General features: G+C 32.4%; 2 protein-coding genes across 2 annotated transcripts in view; both read right to left on the bottom strand.

Annotated features, from left to right (window-relative positions):
- Positions 1-2,797, bottom strand: part of LOC115885696 — a 6,580-nt gene extending 3,783 nt beyond the window's left edge. Inside the window, exons 1-2 of the mRNA XM_030904680.1 lie at positions 2,741-2,797; positions 2,151-2,294 (exon numbers count right to left, since the gene is read on the bottom strand). Coding sequence (XP_030760540.1) covers positions 2,151-2,294; positions 2,741-2,797 — 201 coding nt within the window. The remainder of the gene's footprint in view (positions 1-2,150; positions 2,295-2,740) is intronic.
- A 5,792-nt stretch (positions 2,798-8,589) lies between these two features.
- LOC115885695 lies at positions 8,590-12,732 on the bottom strand. The gene is made up of 2 exons (XM_030904678.1): positions 11,848-12,732; positions 8,590-8,598 (listed from the first exon to the last, which is right to left on the bottom strand). Exons 1-2 carry the CDS (start codon positions 12,730-12,732, stop codon positions 8,590-8,592), a joined length of 894 nt encoding a protein of 297 aa, XP_030760538.1.
- Positions 12,733-13,964: the final 1,232 nt, after the last annotated feature.

Here is a 13,964-nt window from a genome sequence, read left to right as displayed (position 1 = left end):
CTTTCTCTGTACATGCCTGGCGCCCAATATCTATATTTTTTTGTTTATTGTTATTGATTAGTTTTCTCTCTAGTGAAATACCTTACCCACGACTGCTCTCCGATGAAAAGCTGCCGTTCGCAGTGGTAATGTTTATAAAAAACGCTACAAAACTAACAACCATTGCTAGTGATGTGTACAACTATCGAGGTTCGGCAAACATTCGATAATATAATATATTATCGAATGTTTGCCGAACCTCGATAGTTGTACAAAAACGTATAAACGATATAAAGAAAAGAAATGTAACGAAAATATTTTCGTTACAGTACAGGGTTCCAAAAAGCACAATTTCTAGTACCCGTTCTTAAAGCCATTTACACTGTGCTACAAGATTGCATAAAGATTCCGAACTGTGAAGAAAAATGGAAAGAAGTTGCTGAAAGATTTAATTCGAGGTGGAATTTTCCAGGCTGTTGCGGAGCAATAGATGGAGAACATATACATATAAAGTACCCTGCAAATAGCGGAAGTGAGTTTTAAAATTACAAAGGATACTTTAGTACAGTTCTGTTTGCTATGGTTGATACTAATTATGAATTTTTATACATAGATGTCGGTTCCAACGGCGTTTGAAAACCGCATTGGAAAATAATTCATTTTGTTTTCCAGATTGGGGAGTTATTGTCGGAGACGACGCGTTCCCACTTAAAACGTATTTAATGAAACCGTATTCAAGGAATGGAATGACCCAAAAAGAAAAAAATATTTAATTATCGTCTTTCGAGAGCCGGACGAATATCGGAAAATGCTTTTGGGATACTTGCATCCAGATTTAGAATATTTTAAGAGGTATTGAAGTTTCTCCGGATAAGGTAGATTATATAGTAAAAGCAACATGTGTTTTACATAACTGGTTGCGAAGAATATCAGCAAATACTTACATACCACCAGGAACAACAGACTACGAAGATATTGATACTGGTAATATAATACCTGGATCATGCAAGAGAGATGTGGAAAATAATCAAGTGCTTCTGCCGGGACATTCTTGGGGTACCCACAATTATTCTAAACAAGCCGCTGCCCGACGAGACAACTATGCGGTATATTTTTTGAATAATGGTGCTGTTGACTGTCAATGGATTATGATTTAAGGAAAAGTCTAAAATTCTCTTGATTAGTCATGTAAAATTCCATAGAGTACATTGAGAACATTAAAATACCTAATACATTTAAAATGAAACAAAAAAGGTATTTAGTTAAGGAAGGTTTGTTTTATTAGTGTAAGTATTTACATGTTAACTTGAATTTCAAAAAAATAAACATTATTTATTATTGAAAGTAAATACGCCAAATAAAATGTAAAAAAAAAAGTTTTTCTTCCGTCAAATTTTAATCCTCAAAATTCCAACATCGTAATTTAAATGTCCGCCGTTGTAAACAAACTGTCAATTGCTTGAGACAAAATGTCACTATTTTGAACTGTGCTAGGTTCCCCCAATTCATTATCTACTTGCATAAATAATTGTTTTGGTGAATTGAAATAATTTGGTGGGCTATTGCTGTAGTCAAATTGCTGGATTTGTACTCCATTTGTTGGCGATTTTAAAACCCTTTCAGCTGGACTAATAGAGATGGAATGCGAGGATCGTGAAGCTGAAGATTTTTCCCTTTTATAGTCAAGTCGCTCCCTCACTATATCCTGGAATTCTGATAGACATTTTAAGGCTCGCTCAAGGGACAAATTCTTTAATTGGGATGCTATATTTATTCCAAAATAATCAAATTCGTCATTTTCCTGTACACCCTTTGTTAAATCTTCCAGTATTTCTATAGCGCTCGCAATATGATCTGGGACATCTCTTTTTTTTTCTTCCTCATAACCCCTGGTACCCCCTCACCACTGGATCTCTTATGGATGTTTTAACCTTGTTTCGCGCTTCCTGTGCCTCTTGTGTCAATTGTCATATTGGCAGCAAGGCATTTTCGATAATTTCTGGCCCATGGATAATAAACTTATATAGTGTAGGTGGCATGTTATACCACGGATACTTTAGAATAAAATAATTTGCGGTATCGAGTGCATACTTGCAGATTTTTCTGCGTCAACTTCATGGCCACTTGATATCACAATCAGTATGACATGGAGTTTTTCCATCATTACATACCATTACATTTCCATCATTATCATCATTTGTATTGCCAAATCCTGGTTTAGGCTTATCTACGATGAAGCCAGGTCGTTCTTTAAACTGAGCCTGGATATGTATTTTTGTTTCTGCAACAATATCTTTATCCGAGCCTCTTGCTTGCTATTTTGATTGGAATTTTATATAACAAATGAAGAAGGTATTCAAAATCTTATTCATCCATGCAACACCGAAATTCCAGACCAAATTTTTATTGATATCGTTAAACACTCTAGATGTTGGGTTTTGTTCTTTCTGTGGTGCTTCTGTAAAAAAACTCAATTGTACGACGTTAAGCTTGCATACTCACAGTTATCGAGATTAATAGGATATACTATTAAGAGGCACCATACCTAATAGGTAGACCTCTCTCATCGTAAAATTCAAATTCTGATAACATTAAGTTCAATAGATATAATTTTTGATTTATATTTTAAAACATACAACTCTGTAAATAAAATAAAGTAATACAATAATGAATGATGGATTACATATTTATTAGAGATATTATTTAGAGTACCTTTTTCTATCTCTAAATTATTTCAAAACATTAAATTGTTTAAGTTTACATTGTCTAGTGATAGAGGTTTAAAATTATTTGGATATTGTCTATCAACTAGAGACATATTGATTTTAGGTAGAATAATAGTAGTTGTTTTAATCCTATTATTAATAAAGTTTTGAATAATTAAATCGTTAATTTTAATGTCACATTGTCTATTGATGTCTACTAAATAAGTACCGCACAAAGGAATTTTCTCTTCGTTTTCATTGCACTTTTGTAACGCTACGGTATAACGCGGCACAATAATGACCCACTGGTTTGCGTTTAAACGTTGCACTTTATTTTGGTTTACTCGCACTGGCACTATTTTACAGTTGGAAGGGTGTTGATTCAGCTTCAGTAGTTGAACTTCACAGGGGTTGTCTTCGTTGTTGATTTCTGTTGAACTGATTTCTTCGAGGCATCAACAGCAACGAGAGGAACTCGTTGCTGTTGATTTCTTTACAGGGCTGATCCAAGAATGCTGGTTCATGATGAGGTATTTTGACATTGGAATAAGGATTTTGAATGTGTTGTTTCTTTGGATAGGCAAGGGGTATAGATGGAAATAATCATATTTTTCTTTTTCGACAAGAGGAATTTCGATAATAAAAACGATTTTGTTTTCTTTAGAGTAACTCTTTATCTCTATTGCTCTTTCGAAATGTATTAAGTTTTTTATTTCTGGTTCAAAAGGTAGTCTAATTGTTTTTATTATTTTTGATATAGATAATAGTTCAGAAAATAATTCTTTAGGGTTTACAATACTATTATGAAATGTATTTATTTTAGAAAAGGTAATTGCTGTTTCTATTCGTTCAAGTATATCATAGATAATTTGAAATTCTTTTGTTATATCATTTATAACCATCTCTATAAAAAAGAATGTATAAGTTTCTATGTATTCGATATCCCTTGTATATAATATATGTTCAATATTTTTAATATGTACGTTTATAATTTGTTGGTTTCGTGATAAGTTTTGTAGATTTGACTGAAATATATCGATTGATTTTTCAAAAAGTGAAATTTGATTGATCATAGAAATTTTTAATTTATCTTGATTTTTCGATAAATGCTCGATCGCTTGATCATATTTTTCAGCATCTTGAGAATCTAAATTACCAGTTATTTGTTTTGATATACATATAGATCATATTCTATTTATTAAACCTCGTTTTATTCTGTCATTTTTAAAGGATTTAATTGAAGACCTTGGGGGAAATAGACAAGCCACATTTCAAGCGTTTAGAGGAAAACACGATAAACGTTTTCCATTAAACTCTGAAATGAGGATAATTAAAACATACTCATAAATAATTGTTCTTGTTTATACGACAAAATAGTATCATTCAGTTTCCGCACAATAAGAAATGTCGTGACGGATTTTGAAAAAGATGAAATTTTGGTTTGAAAAACTTTTGCAAATATTATACATGTTAAATATTTACCAAAGAATGAAAAGAATGATAGGTAAAAATATTTATTGAAATCAAAATGTCAATGCAAAATCAAAACAGATATTAGGTTATTTGATTTCAACGAGAAAAATAAACTACTTAATCGGATTCAGAGTCATCATCGATATTTTCCACTCCTTCTTCTTGGTCTTCACCGTCATCATCGATTTCATTAACAGTAGTTTTGACACCAATACTAGCATAATAGTTGTGGTAAACTCCAGGAATATATGGAAGTAAAACCTTCAAATTCGCCAACTTTTTTGCATTAATAGGAACTGGGCCAACATACTCCTTTTCTAATGCATTAAGCTCTTCTATCTGTATTTTTTGACCTCTCTTCCCAATGTTGACTGCCTTGAATGCTTCATTCAAAAAATGCTTAATAAACATTGTATTATGATGACTTTCTTCGAACTTGAAGCAACGCACTTTGGAAAAATCCACATTTTCTTTTTCATCAGTCAACTTTTTCTTGCTTAGAGATTTACTTATTTTTTCAAAAGAAAAAATGTCATTCTGATTGATTCTATATACCGTAAATGGATTTTGAATTTTCGAATCTTTGACGGCCTCTACCCAACATTCAGGAGAGTAAACTTTCCCAAGTATTTTTATGCTTTTCAATTGCAGCAAAGTCTCGATCGCATGGTAAGTGCCCAGCGACAAGGAATCTATGTTCAATAGATTTATATACTTTAGTCCTTACTAGATGAAGCCATAATGCCATAATAGTCCAATTTTTATTTTGGCCCCCACAGTTATCAGTAAACACTATCAGGTGTTTGTTGGGAGTGGGAGGATGCTCCTTGATATATTTGAAAAGGCAGCTGGCTATTTCATCGGAGCCTCGTTTCGCCACATCTTCCGTCCACATATTCATATAACTTTTTCCAGTTTTACCGTCATAAATTCCTAAGTTATACATCCAGATTTTTCGTAAGTAGAAAGCTTTACCTACTGTAAGCTGAGGAATAGGCAAGGCTTGTTGTAAATCAAAGCATATAACTTCCAAGTCATTTTCATTTTTAGATCTTTGAATTTCATTCTTCATGTTTGTCTGCATCGCTTCTGCTCGTCTTTGGTGTAGGTCTAAATTTGTTTTGATTTCCTTCAATTTATTCTCATCACCTTTGTGGGTATTAAGCAAAGTATTATATGCATCACACGTTGCACACGTGTCGCTCCTTAGGGAGTTTAAATCCGATGTTGTATTCAGAACAAAATATTCTGCGATATCTATCTTCCTTTGCGGGAATAATGTTCCGTTCTTACCACCAAGGGATATAGTATTTTGTATAGTGTAATAGAATATAACGTGGCTTGTTACGTTTTTAACTAAAATTTTGAACGTTTTTGAAAGCTTAAAAATATTTCAATTATTGCAACTTGGAATATGCGTTGAGTATTTATTTCCACCTGAGTTTATGGAACGTACTCTTATTCTAAAAAAGGCGTAAGATTTTTGAATAGAAAGAGGTTAGGTTAGGTTATTTTAGATGGCTTGTGGCTTATTACCTTTTTGCATAAAATTTTATCAATTTCAGTTTTGGTGAAAACAACTGATAAAAAGGTAATGTATTATTTTTTTATCCAGGGTGGACGTGCTACTAGAGGATTCATCGAAACGCCGGAGGAAAAGAAGGCCGCCAGGAAAAGACAAATCAACACAGAATGCAGGAAGAAAGTTAAAGCCCAACATAGACGAAATCTCGGACATGGATATACCACTACAAAAGGAAAGACTCAAATACCTAGAACTTTGGGCCCACCATGTAGCTGCAAGAAGAAATGCAGAGAATTACTACACGGAGTAGAAATGGCGATATTTCAATCATTTTGGGACCTACAAACGTTCGATAAACAAAACGCTTATTTATTTGGCACAATCAAGAGTGTCGGTAAAAAACGAGTCTACCCAAAGAAAACCAAAAGGCAGACATCCTCAAGATCTACTACGTTTAGGTACTTTGTAAAAATCAACGGAAAAGACCAAGAAGTTTGTAAACAAGAGTTTTTATCTATCCATGGTTTGCAAAATTCAAAAAGACGAGTTTATAATATACTTTTGTATACATTTTTACACTACTTTGTAAAAATCAACGGAAAAGACCAAGAAGTTTGTAAACAACAGTTTTTATCTATCCATGGTTTGCAAAATTCAAAAAGACGAGTTTATAATATCTGTACCCAGATAAACCAAGGACTTCACACACCAAAGAGCGATGGTAGCGGAAGACACAAGAATCGGAAAAACAGGTTACCTGAAGAAACTCTCCAGTCTATTCATGACCACATTAAGGCCATTCCGAAATATCGTAGTCATTATAGTAGAGAACGTAACCGACAAAAATGCTATATTGATCACGATATATCTATATCTTCTCTATACAAAAAATACTATATCCCTTGCTGTCAAGAACGGAACATTATTCCCGCAAAGGAAGATAGATATCGCAGAATCTTTTGTTCTGAATACAACATCGGATTTAAACTCCCTAAGAGCGACACGTGTTCAACGTGTGATGAATATAATACTTTGCTTAATACCCACAAAGGTGATGAGAATAAATTGAAGGAAATCAAAACAAATTTAGACCTACACCAAAGATGAGCAGAAGCGATGCAGACAAACATGAAGAATGAAATTCAAAGATCTAAAAATGAAAATAACTTGGAAGTTATATGCTTTGATTTACAACAAGTCTTGCCTATTCCTCAGCTGACAGTAGGTAAAGCTTTCTACTTACGAAAAATCTGGATGTATAACTTAGGAATTTATGACGGTAAAACTGGAAAAAGTTATATGAATATGTGGACGGAAGATGTGGCGAAACGAGGCTCCGATGAAATAGCCAGCTGCCTTCTCAAATATATCAAGGAGCATCCTCCCACTCCCAACAAACACCTGATAGTGTTTACTGATAACTGTGGGGGCCAAAATAAAAATTGGACTATTATGGCATTATGGTATAGCATATATATTCATCTAGTAAGGACTAAAGTATATAAATCTATTGAACATAGATTCCTTGTCGCTGGGCACACCCACTTTACCATGCGATCGAGACTTTGCTGCAACTGAAAAGCATAAAAAATACTTGGAACAAGTTTACTCTCCTGAATGTTGGGTAGAGGCCGTCAAAGATTCGAAAATTCAAAATCCATTTACGGTGTATAGAATCAATCAGAATGACATTTTTTCTTTTGAAAAAATAAGTAAATCTCTAAGCTAGAAAAAGTTGACTGATGAAAAAGAAAATGTGGATTTTTCCAAAGTACGTTGCTTCAAGTTCGAAGAAAGTCATCATAATACAATGTTTATTAAGCATTTTTTGAATGAAGCATTCAAGGCAGTCAACATTGGGAAGAGAGGTCAAAAAATACAGATAGAGAGCTTAATGCATTAGAAAAGGAGTATGTTGGCCCAGTTCCTATTAATGCAAAAAAGTTGGCGAATTTGAAGGTTTTACTTCCATATATTCCTGGAGTTTACCACAACTATTATGCTAGTATTGGTGTCAAAACTACTGTTAATGAAATCGATGATGAGGTGAAGACCAAGAAGACCAAGAATGGTTACACAAATCGATGATGACGGTGAAGACCAAGAAGGAGGAGTGGAAAATATCGATGGTGACTCTGAATCCGATTAAGTAGTTTATTTTTCTCGTTGAAATCAAATAACCTAATATCTGTTTTGATTTTGCATTGACATTTTGATTTCAATAAATATTTTTACCTATCATTCTTTTCATTCTTTGGTAAATATTTAACATGTATTTTGCAAAAAGGTAACAAGCCACATTTTTTCCAAAATTTCATCTTTTTTTCAAAATCCGTCACGACATTTTTCTTATTGTGGAAACTGAATGATACTATTTTGTCGTATAAACAAGAAAAACAATTATTTATAGGTATGTTTTAATTATCCTCATTTCAGGATTTAATGGAAAACGTTTATCGTGTTTTACTCTAAACGCTTGAAATGTGGCTTATTACTATTTTCCCCCAAGGTCTTCAATTAAATCCTTTAAAAAATGACAGAATAAAACGAGGTTTAATAAATAGAATATGATCTATATGTATATCAAAACAAATAACTAGTATTAGATTCTCAAGATGCTGAAAAATATTATCAAGCGATCGAATATTTATCGAAAAATCAAGATAAATTAAAAATTTCTATGATCAATCAAATTTCACTTTTTGAAAAATCAATCGATATGTTTCAATAAAACCTACAAAACTTATCACGAAACCAACAAAATTATAAACGTACATATAAAAAATATTGAACATATATTATATATAGAAGGGATATCGAATACATAGAGACTTATACATTCTTTTTGATAGAGATGGTTATAAATGATATAACAAAAGAATTAAATAATAAAAACCGTCAGACTACCTATTGAGCCTGAAATAAAAAATTTAATAAATTTTGAAAGAGCAATAGAGATAAAGAAAACAAAATCGTTTTTATTATCGAAATTCCTCTTGTCGAAAATGAAAAACATGATTATTTCCATCTATACCCCTTACCTATCCAAAGAAACAATACATTTGAAGCTCCTATTCCAATGTCAAAATACCTAATTATGAACGAGAAAAACTTTGCATAATATAAAATATAGCATATTTGGATCAACTCTGCAAAGAAATCAACAGTAACGAGTTCCTCTGCGAAGACAGCAGTTCAACAGAAATCAGCAACGTATTGAAGACAACCCCTGTGAAGTTCAACTAGCTGAATCAACACCCGTTAAACTGTAAAATAGTTCCAGTGTGAGTAAACCAAAATAATGTGCAACGATTAAATGCAACCCAGTGGGTTATTATTGTGCCGCGTTATACCGTAGCATTTCAAAAGTATAATGATAATATAGAGAAAATTCCTTTGTGCGGTACTTATTTAGTAAATATCAGTAGACAATGTGTTATTAAAATTGACGATTTAAATATCCAGAATTTTATTAATAATAAGAATACAACAACCACTATTATTTTACCTAAGATCAATGTCTTTAGTTGATAGGAAATATTAAAATAATTTTAAACCTCTATCACTAGACAATGTTAACTTAATCAATTTAAATGTTTTAAGAAATAATTTAGAGATAGAAAAAGGTACTCTAAATAATATCTCTAATAAATATGTAATCCATCATTCATTATTGTATTACTTTACTTTATTTGGAAGTTGTATGTTTTAAAATATAAATCAAAAATTGTATCTATTGAACTTCCAAATACTTCACAAATTCTGAATGTTATCCCAGAATTTGAATTTTACGATGAGAGGTCTACCCTATTAGGTATGGTTATACTCTCTTAATAGTATATCCTATTAATCTCGATAACTGTGAAGTGTCAGTTTAACCGTCGTACAATTGAGTTTTTTTTACACAGAAGCACCACAAGAAAGAACAAAACTAACATCTAGAGTGTTTAACGATATCAATAAAAAATTTGGTCTGGAATTGGATGGATGGATAAGATTTTTGAATGTCTTCTTCATTTGACATATAAAATTCCAATCCAAAAATGGCAAGCAAGAGGCTCGGATAAAGATATTGTTGCAGAAACAAAAATACATATCCAGGCTCAGTTTAAAGAACGACTTGGCTTGATCGTAGATAAGCCTAAACCAGGATTTGGCAATACAAATGATGATAATGATGGAAATGTAATGGTATGTAATGATGGAAAAACTCCATAACTTGGACCATAACCTTGGACACAGTCCGTCCATAAGATAACGGTACAGTAGAACACTACCCGTACCTTGGATACTACTAGGACCTTGGATAATGCCCGTACCTTGTAAATAGTCCGTACCTAAAATATGAAACTCTTGTTTAAAACCAAACAAGGTCTAATAAACAAAATAAACCTACCTCGAATTACTTCCGAGGGCTCAATAAAAAACAAAGAAACTGTCCTTTCTTCCATGTAACATGCTGGAGGACAAAAGAAAAGGGACGCCAGCAAAATACAAATACAAGTTAAGTTGGGACATCCAAAACTCTACCCTAAAAATATGCAGTAATAAGATCGAATCTAAAAGGATAATATCTCATCTTTACCTGTTGGTTTGAAATAGTAGCTGATTCAAATTATACAGCAAGATTTAAATAATCACCATTTCTAAAAGCCGGGATACAACAGAGCGGCAAAACAAAGTGAGGTCAGTGTTGCCAGATGATATATTTTTTTCCCTAGATTTTTGACAGAAAATTCCCTAGATTTTCCCTAGACAAGTTTATTTTATATTTTAGTGGAAATTGGACTAATGGGAGAATAAAATGTAGTTTTAGTTATTACATTATTTTTATTTTTACTTATATAAATAACAAACTAAAAAAATGGTAACTAAGAAACGTACCTATTAATTATAAAAACAAAATAAAATTTAAATAACAGAAAAGTAACTGATTAATTCCTAAATAAACCATTATTTTAAATAAACAAACCATTTTTACTTATTTTTTTTCTCTGGATACATATTTTCTGAATTAAATTTTTTTATCATATCTGCGGTAATGGAAAAATTAAAACAATCACTTGACTTTAACAAACCTTTCACATGCAAAATACCACACAATGTGTCCGGCGACAGTCTGTTGCGAATTTTTGTTTTATTTAAATTCACCTGTGAAAAAGTCCTTTCAACGGTGGCACTTGAGTGTGGCAAGGATAAAAGTAAAAAAATACATGAACATAAATTTGAACAGAAACTACTTTGATCGCCCAAATTTAATTTAGATAATTTTAACCAAAATTCTTGTATTGGTTCAGTACTTGCAAATTCATCAAAATTTAAATTTCTTAATAAACGCCATTCTTGATCTATTTCATTTAGACGACTTCTTCCAAATGAGAAGTTTGACGCCAAGGGAGCAATTGAAGTGTATTTTTTTGACATGACGGCATCCGGTGAAATTATTGAGAGCTGTTTCAAAATTTGAGTACTTTTGTTTTTCTGATCAAACCTTTTAATAATTTGGGAACAGCCCTCAATAAAAAAGTCTAAACAACACTTCCTAAATTGAAGGAGCTCCGCTTTATTTAACCCATGTGTGTTATTTTCTACGGCGATAGTGACATGGGGACCTAAATAAATATTTTCAATTTCAAGAAAAAAACGCGGATTTCTATATTCTATGTTTTCTAGTAAAGTCTCATTCAAATAATCTCTTTTTAAATAGCAATCAAGAAGTGATCTTAAAACAGTTTGAATCTTTTCATAGAGTTTGTGAATTTTAATACTTTCAGACTGCATTTCCACGTTTAAATTAATAAAAAAAGGCAGCACAAATTCCAAAAAATATAAATATAGTTTCACCGAAGGATCATGTAGTTTATTTAATATATTTTGTGCTGACACAACTTTCTCTATTAAAGCTTCTTGGGTAAAATAAAGTTTTAAAGCGTCATATTGCTCAATAATTCTTTTTACTACGCTTAAAAGGGAAAGCCATCTAGTCTGGGAAAGCTGTAAAATTTTATGAGGCTTAACGTTAACAAATTCTTGGAATTCACAAAACTCCGTTTGCCTTTTAAAACTATATTGTAAATAAGTGTGTAGTTCTCTGCAAAGCTGTTCAGCGAAATCGGGTATTTTATTACATGCATAATTTGCACACAAACTAAAAGAGTGGCATACACATTTCATTAAAATCAGATCTGGAATATCGGCTTTAAGCTTAGTTGAAAGAGAATTATGAATACCCATCATGGTACTTACACCGTCGGACGCAAACCCAATAAGATTTTTTTTATAATCAATAGAACACGTCGCGAAAAAGTCTGTAATTGAAGTGTATAACCCTTCAGCAGTACCATTTGGTACCGGCAGTAAACCTAGGAAAATATCGTTTACGTCATTTTTGTCAAAAACCCTTGCCACCATAGCTAGACTTTTTATGGTTCCCCTATCAGTTGATTCATCTACAATCAAAGAAAAATAATTTGATTGTAGAAGTTTCACTGTGTTTTCAAAACTATACGATCCTAAAACATTTGTTATTATAGCAGTAACCTTTGTGCGATTTGCTGAAAAGTTTTTAGCTATTTCGGAGTCAGTAAAACTTTCACGAATGACCTGGGATAAATGATCAAAAGCAGTAAAAGCGATGTTGTGCTCTGCAGCGAAAGCAGCGAACCACATTTCGGCAGATTTTGTTTTTACCTCTAACAATTTTTTCTGCTGCAAAGATGGCATGTCGGTTATAATGGTTTGTTTACCTACTATAGTTTTACATAGCTTTAGATGTTTTGCGCCTTTAGAATGCTTCATTATTTCTGATTTACCACAGACAAAATCCTTATTGCAAACGTTGCAATGACCGTACGTAATCCCTTTTTTACTGCTTTCCAGCCATCCTTTAAATTCTGGCACTTCTTCCCACTGTCGATTGTACTTTTGTATGCAAGTTGTGTTTTCCTTTCTCTTATTGGCCACATGTTGGCGTTGGCTTTCTTCTGAAGATGATGGTGACGAAGGCACCAAATCATCATGACTTGACGTAGAAGCTTTAGAGGAGCTCATTTCTTAAATATTCTAAAAGAATAAATAATTCTCTATAGACTATAGTTTAACAAAACCACTTGTATATAACAGCACCGTCAAGTAAAATATATTCCCTTACTAAAAATAATATATTTATATATTATGTACTTACAGTTCTGTTTTTTATTTTGTATTCAGGACTTTTTGTGTCAGTCTTTTCTTTACCAAAAAAATGAAAGAATGAATAAAGATCTCTAAAAAATATATTCGTTTTACACTGCTCTGGGATTCCCAGTAGGGCCAGTAGTTCACCGCCAGAATTACCGAAGTCGCACCATGCATGAAACGCAAAGACGTATACATATAATTGCTAACATCAGCTAAATGGTGAAGCCAATCATAAAGGATGGATATAGTCGACCACTTCGTTTATTCACATAAGTCTATCCTTTAAAGCCAACACGCCTTGACCTTGACTGCGCATATACGTTGAACTTCTGTGAATATGTATGTTGCTTGCTGCTTTTCACCGAATGAAAGCGACGAGTAAGCTGTTTTATGTTTTGAAGGTCAAATTTTCAATAATGTCATATTTATTCCAGATTATAATATATATTAATTATTAGTATTTATAGTTTATACATTAATATTTATTAAAAATTTCACTATATTCAAAAATTCCCTAGATTTGTCAGTAAATTAAAAATAATTCCCTTTTTCCCTATGGACAGCAAAACTCCCTAGATCTAGGGAAATTTCCCTAGGTCTGGCAACCCTGAGTGAGGTTAAGCACGGAGAGAGTTGACAGAAGCGATGTTGACAGCGCCTCCTCAGAGCGATAACAGGGTTGTATCAAACGATAACAGGGTTGGCGACAAGGGGACGTAAAAATTACGCCAAGCGTGCCAAATAAATAATCAGGCCTGAACGATACGGAATCCGATGATGATAGGCCAGACATCATATATTATATATAAAAAAGACATGTAACGGACTAAAAACGTTACAGTTTAAATGGTTTAAATATTTTATTTATCTTCTGGTTGCCTATCGGTTATCGATTATAATTTGTTTATTTTTAATGAAAACGAAGGTTCATTATTAATATTTTGTTTAGTGTTGTATAATTAAGATGCAATTGTTACAAACATTTTTTTGAAGGTATGTAAGAAATTTTATCGTATGTATTATATTTATTATTAATTATAGAATTTTTATATTGACATTTGGTACTTAACGCATATTTAAATGAATGAGAGAATTCTATAAAA

The sequence above is a fragment of the Sitophilus oryzae genome, unplaced genomic scaffold, assembly GCF_002938485.1.
Source record: "Sitophilus oryzae breed Bouriz unplaced genomic scaffold, Soryzae_2.0 scaffold_41_pilon_pilon, whole genome shotgun sequence".
NCBI lineage: Eukaryota > Metazoa > Arthropoda > Insecta > Coleoptera > Curculionidae > Sitophilus > Sitophilus oryzae.
Note: the sequence above shows the minus strand (reverse complement) of the source record. Positions and strands in the feature narration are given on the sequence as shown.